This window comes from Aythya ferina, assembly GCF_964211825.1.
Source record: "Aythya ferina genome assembly, chromosome: 36".
Taxonomy (NCBI): Eukaryota; Metazoa; Chordata; class Aves; order Anseriformes; family Anatidae; genus Aythya; species Aythya ferina.
In genome coordinates this window covers 184,148-207,800 of record NC_140333.1, presented here as the reverse complement: position 1 = coordinate 207,800, position 23,653 = coordinate 184,148, and the positions used below count along the sequence as shown (strand labels likewise).

General features: G+C 50.4%; 1 protein-coding gene across 2 annotated transcripts; it reads left to right on the top strand.

The window, feature by feature from the left end:
• Nucleotides 1-8,747: 8,747 nt before the first annotated feature.
• On the top strand, nucleotides 8,748-23,076 carry SLC7A8 (solute carrier family 7 member 8). Of its 2 annotated transcripts, XM_084502070.1 has the most exons (11): nucleotides 8,748-8,927; nucleotides 11,715-11,919; nucleotides 12,636-12,787; nucleotides 13,862-13,987; nucleotides 15,791-15,944; nucleotides 16,017-16,140; nucleotides 16,224-16,327; nucleotides 17,506-17,602; nucleotides 18,499-18,648; nucleotides 20,837-21,014; nucleotides 22,438-23,076. In XM_084502070.1, the coding sequence occupies exons 1-11, from the start codon at nucleotides 8,774-8,776 to the stop codon at nucleotides 22,647-22,649; spliced, it is 1,656 nt and encodes a 551-aa protein (XP_084358196.1). In that variant the 5' UTR covers nucleotides 8,748-8,773; the 3' UTR covers nucleotides 22,650-23,076. The 2 variants fall into 2 exon arrangements, with proteins under 2 accessions (XP_084358196.1, XP_084358197.1); XM_084502071.1 differs by lacking the exon at nucleotides 13,862-13,987.
• Nucleotides 23,077-23,653: the final 577 nt, after the last annotated feature.

Below are 23,653 nucleotides of genomic sequence, written 5' to 3'. Positions count from 1 at the left end.
GGTGGGTTTTAGAGGTTTGGGGGATTTATAGAGGGTGGCGGGGTGGGATTGGGGTTATTGGGGGTTTATAAGGGGTTTGGGGAGGGTGTGGGTGGGTCATGGGGCGTTTTGCCCTCAGTTTCCTTCTCGGCCTTCAAAAAAACGGATTTTTTCCTCGTTTTTATGCTTAATTTTGTCAATATTAATATTTTTAAGAGTTATTGTGTAAATGTTACCTCAGGATTTAAGGAATTCGGGGTTTATGGGGGGTTTTAGAGGGGTTTGGGGAGGGTGTGGGTGGGTAATGGGGCGTTTTGCCCTCACAGTCTTTCTCGGCCTTCAAAAAAATGGTTTTTTTCCTCGTTTTTATGCTTAATTTTGTCAATATTAATATTTTTAATTGCTATTGTGTAAGTGTTACTTCAGGATTTAAGGAATTCGGGGTTTATGTGGGATTTAGAGGGGTTAAGAGAGAGTAGGAATGAGTAACTGCTTGTTTCCCCCTCGCAGCCCTTCTCGGCCCTCAAAAAACGTTTTTTTCCCTCGTTTTTATGCTTAATGTTGTTAATATTAATATTTTTAAGAGTTATTGGGTAAATTTTACCTCAGGATTTTAGTAATTTTGGGTTTATGTGGGGTTTAGAGGGGTTGGGGGAGAGCACAGAGGGGTAATGGGTCGTTTTCCCCTCAGTCGCCTTCTCGGCCTTCAGAAAACCTTTTTTTTCCTCGTTTTTATGCTTAATTTTGTCAATATTAATATTTTTAAGAGTTATTGTGTAAATGTTACCTCAGGATTTAAGGAATTCAGGGTTTATGTGGGGTTTTAGAGGGGTTTGGGGAGGGTGTGGGTGCGTAATGGGGCGTTTTACCCTCACAGTCCTTCTCGGCCTTCAAAAAACGTTTTTTTCCTCGTTTTTATGCTTAATGTTGTCAATATTAATATTTTTAAGAGTTATCATGTAAATTTTACCTCAGAATTTTAGTAATTTTGGGTTTATGTGGGACTTAGAGGGGTTAGGGGGGAGTGTGGATGGGTAATGGGTCTTTTTCCCCTCACAGTCTTTCTCGGCCTTCAAAAAACCTTTTTTTTCCTCGTTTTTATGCTTAATCTTGTGAATATTATAATTTTTTAATTGTTGCTGTGTAAATGTTACTTCAGAATTTAAGGAATTCGGGGTTTATGTGGGATTTAGAGGGGTTGGGGGAGAGCATAGAGGGGTAATGGGTCATTTTCCCCTCAGTCTCCTTCTCGGCCTTCAAAAAACGTTTTTTTCCTCGTTTTTATGCTTAATTTTGTTAATATTATAATTTTTTAATTGCTACTGTGTAAGTTTTACCTCAGGATTTAAGTATTTTGGGTTTATGTGGGTTTTAGAGGGGTTGGGGGAGAGCATAGAGGGGTAACTGTTTGTTTCTCCCTCGCAGCCCTTCTCAGCCCTCAAAAAACGTTGTTTTTCCTCGTTTTTATGCTTAATTTTGCTAATATTGATGTTTTTAATTGCTACTGTGTAAATGTTACCTCAGGATTTAAGGAATTTCGGGTTTATGTGTGTTTTAGGGGGGTTTGGGGGCAGCGTGGATGAGTAACGGCTCCTTTCCCCCTCAGTCGCCTTCTGGGCCCTCAAAAAAACATTTTTTTCCCTCTTTTGTTTGCCTACTTATATCAATATTATTTTTTTTAATAGTTATTATGTAAATGTTACCTCAGGATTTAAGGAATTTCTTGTTTATGTGGGTTTTAGAGGGGTTGGGGGAAAGCACGGAGGGGTAACTGCTCGTTTCCCCCACATAGGCCCTGAAAAAAAAAAAAAAACGTTTTTTCCACTATTTTTATGCTTAATATTGTTGTTACTGAGATTTTAAATGGATATTGAGCAAATTTTACCTCATAATTTAAGAACTTTTAGGTTTCTGTGGGGTTTAGAGGGGTTAGGGGAGAGTGCAGAGGGGTAACGGTGCTCTTCTGCCCCTCAGAGCCCTTTTAGGCCCTCAAAAACCATTTTTCTCCTCATTTTTACCTTTTATTGTGTTTTTAATCAACATCTTCACTCACTATTATGCATATTTTACCTCATAATTTAATTCATTTTGTGTTTATTTTGGATTTAGAGGGGTCAGGAGAGAGGGCGGATGGGTAACAGCGCTCGTCTCCCTCTCAGAGACCTTTTCGGCCCTCAAAAACCATTTTTTTTCCCCCATTTTTATCCTAAATCGTGTTTTTATCATCATTTTAACCAATATTGTGCATTTTGTTCCCTCAGAATTTAGCAGATTTCCTGTTTATTTTGGTTTTAGAGGGGTCAGGAAAGGACACAGCGGGCTCACAGGGCTCACTTCCCCCTCAGAGCCCTTTTCGGGCCCTAAAACCCACTTTTTCCCCCACTTTAATCAAAAACTGTGCCTTTATCAATATTTTAACTCATTATTACGTGTGTGTAACCTCATCGGTTCATTAATTTAATTAATTTTGTATTTATTTAGCCTTTAGTTGGGGGTAAGGGAAGCGCACAGCTGGCTGACAGCACTCAATTCCCCCTCACAACACTTTGTTTTTTCCCTTAAAAAACCCTTTTCTCCTAATTTTTAACGTTAATTGTGCTTTTTAAAAATGAACGTATTAAATTTTATGCATATATAACATTATTAAAATGTTTAAAATAAATTTAGTTTTGTTTTAGAGGCGAAAGGAAGGCACACTGCTGCCTGTCGGCGCCCATTTCCTCCTACAAGCCCCATCTCTGCCCTTAAAACCCCTTTTTTCGATATTTCCATCATCAATTATGTAATTATCTGTATTTTAATTACTAATTGTGCAATTTTTGCCACATAATTCAATTATTTTTGTGTTTTTTGCCTGTTTTAACGGCACGTGCAAAGCACACTGAGAGCTGACAGCTCTGATTTCCCCCTCACCACCCCTCCCTGCCCCTAAAAAAAACCCTTTTCCTCACAATTTCCCCCCTTGTTACATTATTTATCACTAATTATGTTAAAAAAATATCAAAATATCCACGATAATTAATTAAATAAAAGGTTTCCTCAGAACTTAATTATTTGCAGTCCTTGTGCTGCGTGCAAGGCCGTGCCAAGCGCCTCTCAGAGGGTCACCTTTGCATGCCCTTAAAATCCCCTTTTCCTCACAGTTTTCCTCATGAATTACATCATTATCAACATCTTAATTATTTTTAATCTCTTTCAGTTAATTATTTTGCATACATTTCCTCAAATTTACTCAATTTAAGCTCTTTTCCACAGTGAAAGCAAAGCACGCTGCTGACCAACTGCCCAAATTCCCCGCTCAGGGCCCATTTTCTACCCTTAAAAAAAAAACGTTTTTCCTCACAGTTTCTGCCACTAATTACGTCTTTCTTCATATTTTAATTTATTATTCTGCAAATATTTTCTTTTAGCTTAAATTGTTTGTTTTCACACCAGCTTTAAAGAGCAAAAAGCGCTGCTGACAGCGCTCTTTTCCCCCTCAGAGCCCTTTCCTGCCCTTAAAAAACCCCTTTTCCTCACCACTTTAATCATTAATTATATTCCTACCCAGTTCTTAATTATTAAGCACCCGCTTCTCCACAAATTAATTATTTTTAATTATTTACATTGGTTTTTAATGGCACGGACAACGCACGGTGCTGAGCAATGATGCTCATTTCCCCCTACAGAGCAACTTTCCACCCCAAAAAAAACTTTTCTTCCCCGTTTTAATCACTAATTATGCTTGTGCAAATGCTATACTTAATTATTCTCCCCTCAATAATTAATCACTTTGAGCTATTTTTAATTATTTATCCACTTTTAAAGGCATAAGCAAAGCAGACTATGGACTGACAGTGCCCGTTTCCCCCTCAGAGCCCATTCTCCACCCCGAAACCCCCTTTTTATTATTTTTTTTAATTATTAATTGCGTAAATATGAACAAATTAATTAATAATTACTCACAGATTTCCACAAAAAAAGGCAAATTTTTACTTTTTTCGCCGCTTTTGAAGGCCCATGCAAAGCACGCCGCCATCTCAGCCTCCCTTCCCCTCAGTCTCCCCCCCCCCCCCCCCATTAATTAATTACCCCCCCGGTTAATTAATTAGCTGATTAACCCCGCCGACTGGAGCAGCCAATTAACAAAGGCCCGTTAATAAAGCTCCGTTAATACTTGGCGCAACTTATTAATTAGCGAGGTAATTAGCGGGCGGGGAATTAAGGGCCCCGCGGGGGCCGGTTCGAGGCGGCCGCAGCCCCTCGGTTAATTAATGATCAATTAATTAATTAATGAACCGCAGCGGGTTAATTAATGAGCAATTAATGGCGAGGGGTTAATTAATGGCCAGTTAATTGGGGAGGGGGGCGGGGAGGAGCGCGCATGCGCGGCCGCTCGAAAAAAGGGCGGGAAACGCGAGTGGGGGGGCTGCCGGCGCCGGGGGGGGGGAGAGATTTTGGGGTGAAATGGGGCGAATTTGGGGTGAAATGAGGTGAAATTGGGGTTTTTGGGGGGTGAGGGGGGGCTATGGGGGAAAGTGAACGGATTTCGGGGAATTGGGGGGAAACTGCTGAGGGAAAAATTGTGGGGAATCGGGGAAGGGAGGGGATTTGGGGGAAAATGAGAGGAATTGGGGTTTGGGGGGGGAACGGAAAATCTGTGGAGAATTTGGGGGGAATTGAGGGGATTTGGGGGGAAAAAAGGGGAAATTGGGTGTGGGGAAACTGAGGCAAGGCTTTTTTTTTTTTTTTTTTTTTTTCCCAAAGTTGGAATGTGAGGGGAATTGGGGTGAAAGTGGAGAGAATTGGGAAAAGTGAGGGGGAGTGGGTGAAATTTGGGGGAAACTGAGGGAAAATTTGTGGAGATTTGGGGGAAAGTGAGGGAAATTTGGGGGAAAAGTGGCAAAAATAAGGAAAATTGGGGAGAGCTGAAGGAAGCTGTGGGAGGGAGTTGGGTGAAATAGAGGGGAAACTGGGCAAAAATGGGGAATTAGGGGAAACTGAGGTAAAACTGGAGGGGGAAAGTGGGGGAAATTGGTCCAAATTGGGGCAAAAGAGGGGAATTGGGGGTGGCTTGGGGTGGGATCAGGGTGAAAGTGAGGGGGAATTGGGGAAAAATTGGAGAAAGTGAGGGAAATTGGGCAAGACTGGGGAAAATGAGGAGATTTGGGAGGAGGAATAGGGAGAAAGAGAGAGAAATTGGGGGGAAATTGGGGGGATTACAGGGGAAAAGGGGGAGAAATTTGAGGGAATTTGAAGGGAAATTGAGGAAAAAAGGGGGAATTGAAGGGAAATGAGGGGAATTTGGGGGGAATTTGAGGGAAATGAGGCAATCTGAAGGGAAATTGGGGAAAATGGGGGGGATTTGAGGGGATTTTAGAGGGATTTGTGAAAATGGGGGGGATTTGAAGGGAAATAGGAGGAATTTGGGGTGAAACTGAGGAGAATGGGGCAATCTGAAGGGAAATTGAGGGGAAATTGAGGAGAAAAGGGGGGATTTGAGGGGAAATAGGGAAGAATGGGAGGGGATTTGAGGGGAAAATGAGGGGAAAAGGGGGGATTAGAGTGGAAGTTGGGGAGAATAGGGGTGGTTTGAGGGGAAATTGAGGGGGAAAAGGGGGATTTGAGGTAAAAATGGGGGAAAAAGGGGGATTTGAGGTAAAAATGGGGGAAAAAGGGGAGAATTGAGGGGAAAAAGGGGGATTTGAGGGGAAATTGAGGGGAAAAAGGGGGATTTGAGGGGAAATTGAGGGGAAAAAGGGGGTTTTGAGGGGAAATTGAGGGAAAAATAGGGGATTTGAGGGGAAATTGAGGGGGAAGAGGGGGATTTGAGGTAAAAATGGGGGAAAAGGGGAGAATTGAGGGGAAAAAAGGGGGATTTGAAGGGAAATTGAGGGAAAAAAGGGGGATTTGAAGGGAAATTGAGGGAAAAAAGGGGGATTTGAGGGGAAATTGAGGGAAAAATAGGGGATTTGAGGTGAAATTGAGGGAAAAATAGGGGATTTGAGGGGAAATTGAGGGAAAAAAAGGGGATTTGAGGGGAAATTGAGGGAAAAATAGGGGATTTGAGGGGAAAAAGGGGGATTTGAGGTAAAAATGGGGGGAAAAGGGGAGAATTGAGGGGAAAAAAGGGGGATTTGAAGGGAAATTGAGGGAAAAAGGGGGGATTTGAAGGGAAATCGAGGGGAATAAAAGGGGTTTTGAGGGGAAATTGAGGGGAAAATAGGGGAAATTGAGGGGAAAGAGGGGGATTTGAGGTAAAATGGGGGGAAAAGGGGAGAATTGAGGGGAAAAAAGGGGGATTTGAAGGGAAATTGAGGGAAAAAAGGGGGATTTGAGGGGAAATTGAGGGGAAAAAGGGGGATTTGAGGGGAAATCGAGGGGAATAAAAGGGGTTTTGAGGGGAAATTGGGGGAAAAATAGGGGATTTGAGGGGAAATCGAGGGAAAAATAGGGGATTTGAGGGCAAATTGAGGGAAAAATAGGGGATTTGAGGGGAAAAAGGGGGATTTGAGGTAAAAATGGGGGGAAAAGGGGAGAATTGAGGGGAAAAATAGGGGATTTGAGGGGAAATTGAGGGAAAAAAGGGGGATTTGAGGGGAAATTGAGGGAAAAAAGGGGGATTTGAAGGGAAATTGAGGGAATAAAGGGAGATTTGAGGGCAAATTGAGGCAAAAAAGGTGGATTTGAGTTCAAAACTGCGACTCGGGCCCAACTCCAGGCAACCCAAGGGGAGCAGCGCGGGTTTGGGCCCAAACCCGCCGGAATCGGGCAACCCGGGGGCAGCCGGGGGGGGGTCCCCGTGCTGTCCCCACCCCCCCTTCTCCTTCCCACCCTCGTCATCCTCACCCCCCCGGCTGGGGCCGAAGGTCCGGGCCCCGTTATCAGCGTCTGCGAGGTGAGGCCGAAGGTCGGCGGGCAAGGAGGGCCCGCGGACGCCGAGGAGACGCCGGGGGGGGGGTCCCTTCGCCCTTCAAATCCCCTCTTTTCACCTTTTTCCCCCCATTTTCCCCACCTTCCCGCCCCCTTGGGGTGTCCGCCCCGCTCTCGGGGTGTCCCCTTGTTTATTTTTAGGGGGTTTCACTGCTTTTTTTGGATTTTTCTCCTCAGTTTTTGAGGCGTTCTCCTCGCTCTTGAGGGGCTCCCCTGTGTCTTCAGGGGTTTTCCTTCATTTTTGGGGGGTTTTCCTTCATTTTTTTGTGTTTTTCCTTCTTTTTTTTTGTGTTTTTCCTTCATTTCTGTGAGGTTTTCCCTTCGTTTTTGATTGTTTTCCTTCATTTTTTGGTGTCTTCCCTTCACTTTTGGGGGTTTTCCCTTCACTTTTGATTTATTCTCCTTCATTTTGTGGGGTTTTTCCTTCATTTTTGATTTTTTTCCTTCATTTTTGGGGGGTTTTCCTTCACATTTTGGGGTTTTCCCTTCATTTTTGGGGACTTTCCTTCACTTTTTGGGGTCTTTCCTTCACTTTTGGGGGTTTTCCCTTCACTTTTTGGGGTCTTTCCTTCACTTTTTGAGCTTTTATCCTTCATTTTGGGGGGGTTTCCCTTCACTTCTGATTTTTTTTCCTTCACTTTTGGGGGTCTCCCCTCCGTTTTGAGGCTTTCTCCCCATTTTTTGGGGTCCCCTTTCCTTTTCTGGGGGGGTCTCCTCCATTTCGAGCCCTTTTCCTTACTTTTTTAGGGCCTCCCCCTCCATTTTGAGCCCATTTCCCCATTTTTAGCGCCTTCCCCCTCCATTTTCGGCCCATTTCCCTATTTTTAGGCAGCTTTCCCCTCCATTTTAATCCATTTTCCCCATTTTTCAGGGCTCCCCCCTCCATTTTAAGCCCATTTCCCTATTTTCCAGCATCACCCCCCCCATTTTTCCCCTTTCTCCCTCTTTTCACCCCTTTCCCTTTATTTTTGGGACCATTTCCCCCCCATTTCCACCCTTTCTCCTTATTTTTACCCATTTCCCCTTTAACTTCAGTGTCACTCCCCCCTTTTTTCACCCTTTTCTCCCCATTTTCACCTATTTCCCCCTTATTTTTTTTAAATAACCCCCCCATTTCACCCCTTTTTCCCCCATTTTCACCCAAATTCCCCTTTACTTTTTAATTAACCCCCCCATTTCACCCTTTTCTCCCCTTTTTTCCCCTTTATTTTTTAATTAACCCCCCATTTTCCCCCTTTTTCCCCCATTTTCACCTATTTTCCCCCTATTTTTTTAAATAACCCCCCCATTTCACCCCTTTTTCCCCCATTTTCACCCAAATTCCCCTTTATTTTTTTAATTAACCCCCCATTTCACCCTTTTCTACCTTTTTTTCCCCTTTAATTTTTTAATTAACCCCCCATTTTCCCCCATTTTCACCCAAATTCCCCCTTATTTTTTTAAATAACCCCCCCATTTTCCCCCTTTTCCCCCCATTTTCACCCAAATTCCCCTTATTTTTTTTAAATAACCCCCCCATTTCACCCATTTCACCCCTTTTCCCCCCATTTTCACCTATTTTCCCCCTATTTTTTTAAATAACCCCCCCATTTCACCCCTTTTTCCCCCATTTTCACCCTTTTTCCCCTTATTTTTTTTAAATAACCCCCCCATTTTCCCCCTTTTCCCCCCATTTTCACCCAAATCCCCTTTATTTTTTTAAACAACCCCCATTTTAACCTAAATTCCCCCTTATTTTTTAACCACCCCCCCATTTTCCCCCTTTTTCCACCCAAACCCCCCCCTTTTACCCCCAAACCCTACCCCCCCAAACCCCTCCCCCCCCAAAACCCCTCCCCCTGCCCCTCCCCCCCCCCATAACCAACCCCCCCCCCACTACCCCATGGCAGGGGGGTCCCGGCAGCGGGGGGGGGCCCCCCCCAAGGAGCCCCCTCCCCAAAATTCGGGGTCCCCCCCCCCAGGAGGTGACGAGGGGGGGGGCGGCGTGGCCCTGAAGAAGGAGATCGGGCTGCTGAGCGCCTGCGGCATCATCGTGGGTGAGCCCCCCCCCCCCTAATTAACACCCCCCGCCCTTAATTAACCCCCCCTGCAAAAATTCCGACCCCCCCGCTCGTTAATTTCACCGTTTCCCACCCATTTTTAACGCCCCCCCCCCCCCCCTGTTTTCCCAAGCGGCTGTCACCTTGAGCCGCCTGGCGCTGGGGCTGGGGGGGGGCAAAACCCTAAAAATACCCTAAAAATACCCCAAAAAAAACCCTAAAAACCCTAAAAATACCCTAAAAACCCCTAAAAAACCCTAAAAAACACCCTAAAAAATTACAAAAATAACTAAAAACCCCTAAAAGTAGAAAAATAAGCCCAAAATTAAAGGGGTTTTAGGGGGCGACCCCCACCCCTGAGGGCGTTTTGGGGGGGTTTTAAGGGGTTTTGGGGGGGGTTAGGTTTTTTTTTTGTGCTTTTTTGGGGGGATTTAGGGGTTTTTGAGGGGTTTAGGGTGGTTTTTAAGGGGGTTGGGGGTGAATTTGGGTTTTTTGGGGGGGGGTTTAGGGGGTTTTAGGGGGGTTGTGGGGGGGCTTTAGGGGGGTTTTAGGGGGTTTAGGATGTTTTTTGGGGGGATTTAGGAGTTTTTGGGGGGATTTAGGCTGTTCTGGGGGGTTTGGGGGGGAATTAGGGATTTTTGGGGGGATTTGGGAATTTTTAAGGGGATTTCGGGAAGGTTTGGGGGGGTTATGGGGGGGTTTTAGGGGGGTTGAGGGGCTTTTAGGATTGTTTTGGGGGGGATTTAGGACTTTTGGGGGGAATTTAGGATTTTTTAGGGTGTTTGGGGGGAATTAGTTTATTTGGGGGGGCAACTTAGTGTTTTTTGGGGCGATTTAGTGTGTTTTTAGGGGTTTGGGGGGCTGTTTTTAGGGTTTGGGGGGGCTTTAGGGGGGATTTGGGGGTATTTTAGGGGGATTTCGTTATTTTTGGGGGGGATTTTGGGGGGATTTGGGGGTTTTTAGGGGTTGTGGGCGCCCCACAACCACCCCGGGACCTTCGTACCCCACGCCCCTGCCCCTTGCCCCCGGTAATTGCCCCCCCCCCCTGTAATTACTGCCCCTTAATTACCCCCCCCCCCAATTACCCCCTGGATTTACACCGGGGCGTTTCCTCCCCACCCCCCCCATATTTTTATCCTCATTTCTCCCCCCATTTTTTTAAAAAATTGAACCATTAAAATTTTAATTTCCCTTTTTTCCCGTTATTTTCCATATTTTCACCCCCCGGGTTTCTCCCCCATATTTCCCCCCCCCCATTTTTACCTATTTTTCCTCCTTCCCATGAATTTAAGTTGTCCAAATTTAAATATTTGAAGATTTTATTTTAAATATTTGAATATTTGAATTTTAAATTATTAAAATTTTAAATTTTGATATTTTAATTTTAAATTTATATTTTTATTTTTTAGATATTTTACATGAATTTCTTTTCCTTTAATTTTCAATTTTAATATCTTCTTTCTCTGAATTTAACTTTTAATATTCAAAATTTCGAATTTTCAACTTTAATATCTCCTTCCTATGCATTTAAACATGTAAAATCCCCAATTTTCAATTTTTGATTTCGAATTTACAATTTTGAAGTTTTCGATTCTCGATTTTCCATTCCCAATTCTTATTCCTATGAATTTAAATACTTAAAATTTCAAATTTGGAATACCTTAATTTCATTTTTTCAAGTTTAATTTTCAATTTTCAACTTTTTAGGTTTCGGTTCTCAGGTTCCGATTTTTAGGTTTTTAGATTTCAACTTTTTGATTTTGATTTTTAGATAGATATCGACTTTTCGATTTTTTAAATCTTTGGATTTTAGACTTTCAGACTTTCAAATTTAGATTTTAAAAATTTCGATTTTAGATTTTTGATTTTTCAATTTTAGAATTTCAAACTTTGGTTTTAGATTTTAGATTTTTAGATTTTCAGGTTTCAGATCTTAGATTTAAAATTTCAGATTTTCAGATTTAGATTTCAGATTTCCAAAAGTTAGATTTCCAAACTTTAATTTTAGATTTCAGATTTCGATTTCAGATTTTTGATTTCAGATTTCCGATTTCCGATTTCGCTTTTCATTCCTATGACTTTAAACGAAATATTCAGTTTTTAGATTTGGGTTCTTAGGTTTCAATTTTTAGGTTCTTGAGTTTCTGATTTTCAACTTTTTAGGTTTAGATCTTTAGGTTTTTAGATTTTGATTTTGATTTTTTAAATTCTTAGGTTTAGATTTTTGATTTTAGATTTCAAATTTTTTATTTCAGATTTTTGATTTTAGATTTTCAAATTACAGTTTTTTATTTCAGATTTTCAAATTTCGATTTTTAGGTTTTGATTTTTAGGTTTCGATTTTTAGGTTTTTAGATTTTGACTTTGATTTTGTTTTTTAGATTCTTAGGTTTAGGTTTTTGATTTCAGATTTTTGATTTTCGATTTCAGATTTCCAAACTTTGATTTTCTATTTCCAAACTTTGATTTAAGATTTTAAGATTTAAGATTTAAGATTTTGATTTCAGATTTTAGATTTTCAAATTTTGATTTCAGATTTTTGATTTTCGATTTCGCTTTTCATTCCTATGAATTCCTATGTATAAAACTTCATTTTTTTTTTAAATTTTAATACAAATTTCTATTTTTTTTTTGCAGGGAACATCATCTAAAATTTAGATTTCAGATTTCGATTTCAGATTTTCAAATTTTCGATTTCGCTTCTAATTCCGATGAATTCCTACCTATAAAGCTCCAATTTTTTTTAAAATTTTAATGCGGATTTCTATTATTTTTTTTTTTCAGGGAACATCATCGGCTCGGGCATCTTCGTCTCGCCCCGGGGGGTGCTGGGTAACGCGGGCAGCGTGGGCGTGGCGCTGGCGGTGTGGGCGGCCACGGGGGTGGTGACGGCGCTGGGGGCGCTGTGCTACGCCGAGCTGGGCGCCACCATCCCCAAATCCGGCGGGGACTACGCCTACGTCAAGGACATCTTCGGAGGCATGGCGGGGTGAGCCCGGGACCCGCGGGGGGCGGGGCTTGCGCCGGAAGGGGCGGGGCTTCGACTTGGGGGCGGAGCTGTGGAGGTAGAGGGCGCCGCCCACAAGTCTAGTGGGCATTGTGCCTATGGGGATGGCTTCAATGGGGCTATAATTCATAGGGGGCGGGGCTAGGAGCTTCAGCGGGCGGAGTTTAAATCCGTAGGGGGCGTGTCCATAACATATAGGGGGCGTGGCTTAAAAGGGGCGTGGCCACAGGGCTCAGCATCCCAGTCCTTAAGTTACTGGCAGGGTGATAACCCACAGGGGGCGGGGCTAGGACCCAGAGTGGGCGGGGCTATAGATCAGGGGGCGTGGCCTTATACCCTAGGGGGCGGGGCTTAAAGGGGCGTGGTCAAAATGGGGCGGGGCTCAAAGGGGGGCGGGGCCACGGCTCATTATCCCCACCCCTACCCCTAACATCACGGGATAACCACTGGGGTATACGGGGAGATAACCCATAGTGGGCGGGGCTACAGACCCAGGGGGGCGTGTCCTTATACCTCAGGGGGGCGGGGCTTAAGGGGGGAGTGGTCACATGGGGGCGGGGCTCAAAGTGGGCGGGGCTAAACCTCATTATCCCCACCTCGCGCGATAACCACCAGGGTATACAGGGAGATAACCCACGGGGGGGGCGGAGCTAAGGGCGGGGGCGTGTCCTGGAGGCCCCGCCCCTGCCCCCCGATAGGTTCCTGCGGCTGTGGATCTCGGTGCTGGTGATCTACCCGACCAATCAGGCGGTGATCGCCCTGACCTTCGCCAGCTACGTCCTGCGCCCGCTCTTCCCCGCCGGCGGCGCCCCCGAGCCCGGCCTCCGCCTGCTGGCCGCCGCCTGCCTGCGTGAGTGGACACGCCCCCCGGGGCCCAGGCCACGCCCCCTGCGCCTAGGCCACGCCCCCTTGCACGCTCGCCCCTCCCCTTGCACGCTCAGCCCTTGCACACTCGCCTCCCGTTGTATGGCCGCCCTCTCTCCCGCCCGACCTTGCCCCCAGGCCACGCCCCCTGCACCGAGGCCACGCCCCTTTGTTCAGGACACGCCCCCTGACCTCAGGCCACGCCCCCTTGCACGCTTGCCCCTCCCCTTGCACGCTCAGCCCTTGCACACTCACCCTTCTTCTATGGCCGCCCTCTCTCCTACCCGACCCCGTTCCCTCCTTGCCCCCAGGCCACGCCCCCTTTCCCCAGGCCACGCCCCCTTGCACACTCGCCCCTTGCACACTCAGCCCCATTACTCCACCCCTTGCACGCCCCTTGCACACTCCCTCCCATCTCCACCCCCTTGCACACTCACTCCCCTCCCCTCCCCCCCTTGCACACTCGCCCCTCAGCCCTTGCACACTCAGCCCTTGCACACCCAACCCTATTGCCCCCCCTTGCACACTCCTCCCCTTGCACACTCAGCCCTTGCACACTCACTTCCATTACTCCTCCCCTTGCACACCCACCCCTATTACCCCATCCCCTTGCACACTCCCCTTGCACACTCACTCCCCTTGCACACTTGCCCCTTGCACACTCACCTCATTACCCACTCCCCTTGCCCACTCCCCTCTTGCACACTCACCCCCATTACTCCACCCCCATTCCCCCCCCCTTGCACACCCCCCTTGCACACTCCCCCCCCTTGCACACCCCCCTTGCACACTCCCCCCCCTTGCACACTCACCTCCCCTTGCACCCTCCCCCCTTGCACACCCCCCTTGCACACTCACCCCCATTACTCCACCCCCATTCCCCCCCCCTTGCACACTCCCCTTGCACACTCCCCACCCCTTGCACACTCCCCCCTTGCACACTCCCCTTGCACACCCCCCTTGCACACTCCCCCCTCGCACACCCCCTCGCACACTCACCCCCCCCCTTGCACACTCACCCCCCCCTTGCACACTCACCCCCCTGTCCCCTGTCCCGCAGTGCTGCTGACGTGGCTGAACTCGTTCAGCGTTCGCGGTGCCACGCGGCTGCAGGACGCCTGCACGGCCGGGAAGCTGCTGGCCCTCGCCCTCATCGTGGCCGCCGGCGCCTGGCGCCTCGCCACCGGTCCGTCCAATTAGCCCCCCGCCCTAATTAGCGCCCCCCCGCCCCTAATTAGCGACGGGAACCCCTAATTAGGGAGGAGAGACCCACACATTGACACTGGGACCCCACAAATTGACCCCAAACTAACACCAGGGACCCTTCAGTTATCTCCAGGACCCCCTAATTAGCACTGGGAGACACTAATTAGTATCAGGGAAACCTAATTAGTGCCTTGAGACCCTTAATTAGCGACAGGAACCCCTAATTAGGCATGGGAGACCCACACATTGACACTGGGACCCCACAGATGGACCCCAAACTAACACCAGGGACAATTCAGTTACAGTCAGAGCCCCCTAATTAGCACTGGGGAACACTAATTAAGATCAGCGAACACTAATTAGTGCCTTGGGACCCTTAATTAGCAGTGGGAGACCTTAATTAGGGAGCAGAGACCCATGCATTGACACTGGGACCCCACAGATTGACCCCAACTAACCCTTCTGTTATCTCCAGGACCCCCTAATTAGCACTGGGAGACCCTAATTAGCATCAGGGAACCCTAATTAGTGCCTTAGGACCCTTAATTAGTGACAGGAGACCTTAATTAGTGATGGGAGACCCATAAATTAACACTGGGACCCCACAAATTGACCCCAAACTAACACCAGGGACCCTTCAGTTATCTCCAGGACCCCCTAATTAGCACTGGGAGACCCTAATTAGCATCAGGGAACCCTAATTAGTGCCTTCAGGCCCTTAATTAGTGATGGGACCCCTTAATTAATAGCAAGAACCCCCCAAATTGACCCTGGGAGCCCCCAAATCAGCACCGGGATGACCCCAATTTGAATTGGGTGTCCCTAATTGAAATCAAGGGACCTTAATTAAAAGTGGGGGGCTAATTAGAATCGGGAGGGCTTAATTAAGAGTGGGAGGGCTTAATGAACAATGGGAGGGCTTAATTAATTAGGGGAGCCCCCCAAATTGACCCCAGGACCCCAAATCAGTGCCGGGTGTCCCCAATTCAAATTGGGTGTCCCCAATCCAAATCAAGGGACTTTAATTAAAACTGGGGGGCTAATTAGAATCTGGAGGGCTTAATTAAGAGTGGGAGGGCTTAATTAATTAGGGGGAGACCCCAAATTGACCTTGGGACCCCAAATCATCTCCGGGTGTCGCGACTTCCAACGGGGTGGTCCTAATGGAAATCAAGGGATCTTAATTAAAACTGGGGGGCTAATTAAAATTGGGAGGGCTTAATTAAGACCGGGAGGGCTTAATTAACAATGGGAGGGCTTAATTAATTAGGGGAGACCCCCAAATTGACCCCGGGACCCCCAAATCATCGCCGGGATGCCCCAATTCAAGTTGGGCGTCCCCAATCCAAATCAAGGGACTTTAATTAAAACTGGGGGGCTAATTAGAATCGGGAGGGCTTAATTAAGAGTGGGAGGGCTTAATTAACAATGGGAGGGCTTAATTAATTAGGGGGAGACCCCAAATTGACCTTGGGACCCCAAATCAGCGCCGGGTGTCGTGACTTCCAACGGGGTGGTCCTAATGGAAATCAAGGGGTCCTAATTAAAACCAAGGGGCCTAATTAAGAATGGGAGGGCTTAATTAAGACCGGGAGGGATTAATTAAGAATGGGAGGGCTTAATTAATTAGGGGACACCCCCTGATTGACCCCAAATCATCGCCGGGGACGCCCCAATTCGTGTCGGGCTCCAATCCCATCCAATCCCTCCCAACCGAGGGCCCTTAATGAACGCCGGGGGGGTCCCTAATTAACTGCAATTAACTAATTACCGCCCCCCCCAGGCCACGCGGGCTGGCTGCAGCCCCCCCTGTCCTTCTCGTGGCTGCAGCCCCCCGAGGCGGGCCGGGTGGCCATGGCCTTCCTGCAGGGCTCCTTCGCCTACGGGGGCTGGAACTTCCTCAACTACGTCACCGAGGAGCTGGTGGAGCCCGAGCGGTAAGCCCCGCCCCCTCGTTTGCATCCTCATTTGCATGAATCAGCATAGCCACGCCCCCTTTTCCTTATAAGGAACCTGCCCCGCGCCATCTTCATCTCCATCCCCTTGGTCACCGCCGTCTACATCTTGGCCAACGTCGCCTACGTCACCGCCATGACCCCCTACGAGATCCTCCAATCGGACGCCGTGGCCGTGGTGAGTGGCCCCGCCCCTTCCAGACAAGCCCCTCCCACCCTCCTGGCCCCTCCCTTTCTAACCACGCCCCCTCATTTGCATAGACCTTCGGGGAGAAGGCGCTGGGGCCCCTGGCGTGGCTGATGCCGGCGGCCGTGGCGCTCTCCACCTTCGGGGGGGTCAACGGCTCGCTCTTCACCGGCTCCAGGTAGGAGGACACGCCCCCCGCGGGCCTGGACACGCCCCCTCCCGATAGGGCACGCCCACTCTGAGAGGGAGGCCCGCCCACTTTTTTGGAGGGTTGCACCCTATTGGGGTAGGGAGGGTCGGTGGGAATTGGGCATGGCCCCTTTAAGAGAAGCCACGCCCCTTTCTGACTGGCCACACCCTATTCTTACTGGACACGCCCCTTTCTGTTTAGCCACGCCCCCTTCTAACCCTGGGCTCCGCCCACTTTTTGGGGTTGGACCCTATTGGGGTGGGGAGGGTCAGTAGAAATTGGGCAGGGCCCCTTTAAGAGAAGCCACGCCCAGTTCTGATTGGCCACGCCCTCTTTTGACTAACCACGCCCCCTTCTGTTTAGCCACGCCCCCTTCTAACCCTGGACTCCGCCCACTTTTTTGGGGGGTCGCACCCTATTGGGGTGGGGACGTTGGGCACGCCCCTCGCAGAAAGGCCACGCCCACAAAACGGGACACGCCCACTAAAGACCACGCCCCTTTGGATAAAGGCCACGCCCCCGTTTAGGCCACGCCCCCTTGGTATCCTGGCTCTCCTTTAGAGTTTCCTATGAAGCCACACCCCTTTATAGGCCACGCCCCTTACTCAGAAGCCACGCCCCTTTAGAAGCCACACCCCTTAGACCACGCCCACTCCAGGCCACACCCCTTTAAACCCCGCCCCTTCAAGCCACGCCCCCACCCCACCCCCCATCCCCCTTTCCACACCCCCTCCCTTTACGCCCCGCCCCTTCCTGTAAGCCACGCCCCCATTTATAAACCACGCCCCCTATTCATAAACCACGCCCATTGATCATAAGCCACGCCCCTTATTCACAAACCACACCCCTTTTTTATATGTCACGCCCCTTATTTACAAGCCACGCCCCCTTAATCATAACCACGCCCCTTACCTATAAGCCACGCCCCTTAATAACAAGCCACGCCCCATATTCATAAGCCACGCCCTTTATCCACAAGCCACGCCCCTTATCAATAAGCCACGCCCACCCCAACAAGCCCCACCCCTCCCCACTATCCCCCTCCCCTTTCCCACCCCTCTCCTTTCACCCCTCCCCCATCGACCCCGCCCACCGAGGCCCCTCCCCCCGGAGGCCCCTCCCCCTTAGTCCCCGCCCCCCGGGCCTAAGCCCCGCCCCTTTTCCAGGCTGTTCTACGCGGGGGCGCGCGAGGGGCAGCTGCCGGCCCTGCTGGCCATGATCCACCTGCGGCGCCGCACCCCCATCCCCGCCCTGCTCGTCACCGTGAGTGGGCGGGGCCTCGGGGGGCGGGGCCTGAAGGGGCGGGGCCAAAGGGGGCAGGGGCAAAGGGGGCGGGGCCAAAGGGGTGGGCGTGCCTGGTTGGGCGGTAGCCAGGTACCCCTGATATGGGGGTGGATGGGGGGAGGGGGCGGGGCTTAAAGGGGGAGGGGCTTAGGGGGGTGGGGGTGAAGGGGGAGGAGCCTCAGGGGGTGGGGTCAAAGGGGGCGGGGTCAAAGGGGGCGGGGCCAAAGGGTTGGGTGTGCCTGGTTGGGGTGAAGCCACGCCCCCCTGGGGTATGGGGATGGGGTTGAAGGGCAGGGGGCGGGGCTAAAACGGGGTGGGCGGGGCTTGGAATGGGTGTGGATTTGTGGGAGGGGCTTAAGGGTTGGCCACGCCCCTTTTCTATCAAGCCACGCCCCCAACGTGGGTTATAGGTGGTGGGTAGAGGCCCCGGCGGCCATCTTGTGTGGGTTACCGAGCGGGTGGGCGAGGTCAGATGCTGGTGGGCGTGGCTTAGGATGGGCGTGGCTTTGTGGGCGCGGCTTAAGGGTTGGCCACGCCCACTTTAGAACAAGCCACGCCCCCAAAGTGGGTTATAGGTGGTGGGTAGAGGCCCCAGCGGCCATCTTGTGTGGGTTATTGAGCGGGCGGGCGGGGCTAATAGGTGATGGGCGTGGCTTAGGATGGCGTGGCTTTGTGGGCGCGGCTTAAGGGTTGGCCACGCCCACTTTAGAACAAGCCACGCCCCCAAGGAGGGTGTTTAGTGGGTTTCGAGGCCCCGGCGGCCATCTTGTGTGGGTTACCGAGCGGGCGGGCGGGGTCAGCGGTGGGTGGGCGTGGCCGGGGGCGGGCGGGGCGAGGTGGGCGTGTCCTAATTAGCCCCTCCCCTTCCTCCGCAGTGCGTGTCCACCCTGCTGATGCTGGTGTCGGGCGACACCTACACGCTCATCTCCTACGTGGGCTTCGCCAACCACCTCTGGTACGGGGTGGCCGTGGCCGGGCTGCTGGTGCTGCGCTGGAGGGAGCCCCACAGGCCACGCCCCATCCGGGTGAGGGGGCGGGGCTTAAGGGGGAGGGGTCCCCGGGGGGCGGGGCGTAAGTGGGTGGGGGCGGAGGGGGCGGAGAGGGAAGGTTTGGGGGGGTTTTCCTCACTTTTGGGTCCTTTTGGGTCACTTTGGGGTCTTTCTGGGTCCTTTTGGGTCTTTTTCACCCCTTTTTGGGGCTTTTTGGGTCCTTTTGGGTCACTTATGGCTCTTTTTGGGCCTTTTTCACCCTCTTTTGGGGTCTCTTGGGGTCTTTTTGGGGCCTTTGGGGTCCTTTTTGGTCATTTTTGGGTCCCTTTGGCTCTTTTTGGCCTGTTTTGTGGTCCTTTGGGGTCACTTTTGGCTCTTTTTGGGTCACTTCTGGCTCTTTTTGGATCTTTTTGGGTCTTTTGGGGTCACTTTGGGGTCACTTTTGGGTCTTTTTGGGTCCCTTTGCCCCTCTTTTGGCTCTTTTGGGGTCTTTTTGGGTCACTTTGGGTCCTTTGGAGTCTTTTTGGGTCCCTTTTGAGTCACTTTTGGGGCTTTTTGGGTCTTTTTCACTCCCTTTTGGGTCACTTTTGGGTCCCTGTGGCTCTTTTTGGCCTCTTTTGGGGTCACTTTTGGCTCTTTTTGGGTCCCTTTGCCCCACTTTTGGCTCTTTTTGGCCTCTTTTGGGGTCTTTTTGGGTCCCTTTTGGCTCTTTTTGGGTCTTTCTGGGTCTTTTGGGGTCACTTTGGGTCACTTTTGGGGCTTTTTGGGTCCTTTTCCCTCACTTTTGGGTCTTTTTCACCCCTTTTTGGGTCCTTTTGGAGTCTTTTTGGGTCTCTTTTGGGGCTTTTTGGGTCCTTTTCCCTCACTTTTGGGTCGCTTTGGGTCTTTTTCACCCCCTTTTGGCTCTTTTTGGGTCCCTTTGGCCCACTTTTGTCCCTTTTTGGGTCACTTTTGGATCTTTTTGGGTCACTTTTGGGTCTTTTTGGGTCCCTTTTGGGTCTTTTTCACTCCTTTTTGGGTCTTTTTGGGTCCTTTTTGGGTCCCTTTGGGTCACTTTTGGCTCTTTTTGGGTCCTTTTCACTCCCTTTTGGGTCTTTTTCACTCCTTTTTGGGTCACTTTTGGCTCTTTCTGGGACTTTTTCTCCCCTTTTGGCTCCTTTTGCATCCTTTTTGGGTCCCTTTAGGGTCTTTTTGGGTCCCTTTAGGGTCTTTTTGGGTCCTTTTGGGGTCTTTTTGGGTCCTTTGGGGTCTTTTTGGATCACTTTTGGGTCCCTTTGGCTCTTTTTGTGCCCCTTTCTCCCCTTTTTGTGCCCCTTTCCCCTCTCCCTTCCCCCCCACTCCCCTCCCAGCCCCCTCCCCTTTAACGACTCCCCCTAATTACCCCCCCCCTAATTAATTACCCCCTTTTATCCCCCCCAGGTGCCGCTGGTGCTGCCGGGGCTGTACCTGCTGCTCTGGGGGGCTCTGGGGGTCCTGGCCCTGCTTTTGGGCTCCTTTTGGGTCCCTTTGGAGCCTTTTTGGGGCTTTTTGGGTCCCTTTGGGTCCTTTTGGCTCTTTTTGGGGTCACTTTTGAGCCTTTTTGGGTCCATTTGGCCCACTTTTTGCTCTTTTTGGCCTCTTTTGTGTTCTTTTTGGGTCTCTTTTGATTCTTTTTGGGTCCCTTTTGGCTCTTTTGGGGTCTTTCTGGGTCTTTTGGGGTCACTTTGGGTCTCTTTTGGGGCTTTTTGGGTCCTTTTCCCTCACTTTTGGGTCTTTTTCACCCCTTTTTGGGTCCTTTTGGAGTCTTTTTGGGTCTCTTTTGGGGCTTTTTGGGTCCTTTTCCCTCACTTTTGGGTCTTTTTCACCCCCTTTTGGCTCTTTTTGGGTCCCTTTGGCCCACTTTTGTCCCTTTTTGGCCTCTTTTGGGGTCTTTTTAGGTCCCTTTTGGATCTTTTTGGGTCCCTTTTGGATCTTTTTGGGTCCCTTTTGGATCTTTTTGGGTCCCTTTTGGATCTTTTTGTGTCCTTTTGGGATCTTTTTGGGTCCCTTTTGGCTCTTTTTGGGTCTTTTTGTGTTCTTTTGTGTCCCTTTTGGGTTCTTTTGGCTCTTTTTGTGCCCCTTTCTCCCCTTTTTGTCCCCCTTTCCCCCCTCCCTTCCCCCCCACTCCCCTCCCAGCCCCCTCCCCTTTAACGACTCCCCCTAATTACCCCCCCCTAATTAATTACCCCCTTTCATCCCCCCCCAGGTGCCGCTGGTGCTGCCGGGGCTGTACCTGCTGCTCTGGGGGGCTCTGGGGGTCCTGGCCCTGCTGCGGGAGCCCCTGGCCTGCGGCGTGGGGCTGGCGGTCACCGCGGCCGGGGCCCCCGTCTACCTGCTGGCCCTGCGGCCCCGCAACAAGCCCCCGGCCCTACACAGGGCTGTCGGTAAGGGACCGCGATTTTGGGGTCATTTGGGGGGATTTTGGGGTCCTTCGGGATCATTTGGGGTCCATTTGGGGTCTTTGGAGTCCATTCGAGGGGCATTTAGGGTCGTTCAGGGGTCATTTTAGGTCATTTACGGTCCATTTTGGGGTCGTTTTGGGGTCTCAGGGGTCTATTTAGGGTCTTTGGGGTCTATTTGGGGTCTTGGGGATCCATTTAGGGTCATTTAGGGTCATTTGGGGTCATTTTGGGGTCACTTTGGGGTCATTTGGGGTCATTTAGGGTCACTTTGGGGGCGTTTACGGTCATTTAGGGTCGTCTTGGGGTCCATTTTGGGGTCGTTTTGGGGTCTTAGGGGCCTATTTGGGGTCTATGGGGTCCATTTAGGGTCTTGGAAATCCAGTTTGGGGTCTTTTGGGGACACTTTAGGGTCATTTGGGGTCGTTTTGGGGTCATTTGGGGTCATTTAGGGTCCCTTTGGGGGCATTTATGGTCATTTAGGGTCGTTTTGGGGTCCTTTTTGGGGTCATTTTGGGGTCTCAGGGGTCTATTTGGGGTCTTAGGGGTCCATTTAGGGTCTTTAGAGGCAGGTTTGGGGTCTTAGGGGTCCATTTAGGGTCTTTAGGGGTCATTTTGGGGTCAGTTCGGGGGATTTGGGGGCGGTTTGGGGGGTTTATAGGGGATTTGGGGGGGTTCTGGGGGTTTGGGGCCCCCGTCTACCTGCTGGCCCTGCGGCCCCGCAACAAGCCCCCGGCCCTACACAGGGCTGTCGGTAAGGGACCGCGATTTTGGGGACACTTTCGGGGATTTTGGGGGCGTTTGGGGTCATTTGGGGTCATTTGGGGTCTCTAGGGGGAGATTTGGGGTCTCTAGGGGCCATTTTGGGGGCTTCGGGGGCGTTTTGGGGGGCTTCAGGGGGGCTTTGGGGGCCACTTTGGGGTCATTTGGGGTCTTCGGGGTCTATTTGGGGTCTTGGGGATCCATTTAGGGTCTTTAGGAACCACACTGGGGTCATTTGGGGTCATTTGGGGTCATTTAGGGTCACTTTGGGGTCATTTACGGTCATTTAGGGTCGTCTTGGGGTCCATTTTGGGGTCATTTGGGGTCTTAGGGGTCTATTTGGGGTCTTTGGGATCCATTTCAGGTCTTTAGGAGCCACTTTGGGGTCTTCAGGAACCATTTTGGGGCAATTTGGGGTCATTTAGAGTCTTCTGGGATCGTTTTGGGGTCATTTGGGGTCTTTAGGGGCCATTTTGGGGGCTTTGGGGTCCATTTGGTCTCTTCGGTGTCCATTTTGGGCCCAATTTGGGCGATTTGGGGTCCGCGCAGCATTTCCGGGACCGTTTGGGGTCGGTTTGGGCTTTGGGGGGGGCTGATTTTTGGGGTGAATTGGGGCCTTTTTGGCTCACGGCCGCTCTCCCCACAGCCTCCCTGACGCGCCTGGGCCAGCAGCTCTGCCTCGTCGTCTACCCCCTCAGCGACCCCCAGCCCCATAGCGCACCCCATAGCGAGCCCCATAGCGACCCCCAGCCCCATAGCGAGCCCCATAGCGACCCCCGGCCCCATAGCGCGCCCCACGGCGACCCCAAAAGCCCCGGGGAGGAGCAGCAGCCGCTCGCCGCCCAGCCCCACAACTGAGCGCTATGGGGCTGCCCCATAGATGTGTGGGGCTGCCCCACATCTCCACCCCATAGGGCTGCCCCACATCTCGACCTCACGGGGCTGCCCCACATCTTGCTATGGGGCTGCCCCACAAGTGTGCCTTAAGGGGCTGCCCCACATCTGAGCCCTATGGGGCTGCCCCACACATTCTATGGGGCTGCCCCACATATCCCTATGGGGCTGCCCCACACCTCCTCGCTATGGGGCAGCCCCCCAAGTGTGCCTTAAGGGGCCGCCCCACACCGCTATGGGGCTGCCCCACACATCCTATGGGGCTGCCCCACACCTGAGCCCTGTGGGGCTGCCCCACGCCTCCTCCCTATGGGGCTGCCCCACAGATTCTATGGGGCCGCCCCCCACACTCCGTGTAGGGCCCGACGTAAATAAACAAACTGTGCTGACACCTCTGGGTCTGGGGGCGTGGCTATGCAAATCAGGGGGCGGGGCCAGGGGGCGGGGCTGTGTAAACAAAGGCATTTCTGTAGGTCCTACGTAAACAAACCCATTTTTGTAGGTCCTATATAAACAAACCCATTTTTGGGGGGGAAACGTGAACAAGGGTGTTTTTGTAGGGCCTACCAAAACAAACCCATTTTTGGGGGGTTTTATGTAAACAAAGGGGTTTCTGTAGGTCCTACCTAAACCTGCTTGGGGGTCCTATGTAAACAACCCCCTTTTTGTAGGTCCTACGTAAACAAAGCCATTTTTGGGGGGGCTCCTACGTAAACAAACCCATTCCTGTAGGTCCTACATAAACAAACCCATATAGAAATGCGATGTAAACAGGGGCGTTTCTGTAGGTCCTACCCAAAACAAAGCCACTTCGGGGGGTCCTTTGTAAACAAACCCATTTCTGGTAGGTCCTACACAAACCCAGGGGCGGGAACGCGATGTAAACAACCCCCATTAGGGTAGGCCCTACGTAAACAACCCAAATTTTGAGTAGGTCCTACGTAAACAAAGGGGGTTTTGGTAGGCCC

Excerpts from the sequence above, each read along its gene's own strand:
- SLC7A8 (XM_084502070.1), top strand. The coding sequence starts at position 8,774 with ATGGCAGGGGGGTCCCGGCAGCGGGGGGGGGCCCCCCCCAAGGAGCCC. Across the intron at positions 16,141-16,223 it reads AATCGGACGCCGTGGCCGTG|ACCTTCGGGGAGAAGGCGCT; the intron begins GTGAGTGGCCCC and ends TCATTTGCATAG. Across the intron at positions 18,649-20,836 it reads ACAGGCCACGCCCCATCCGG|GTGCCGCTGGTGCTGCCGGG; the intron begins GTGAGGGGGCGG and ends ATCCCCCCCCAG.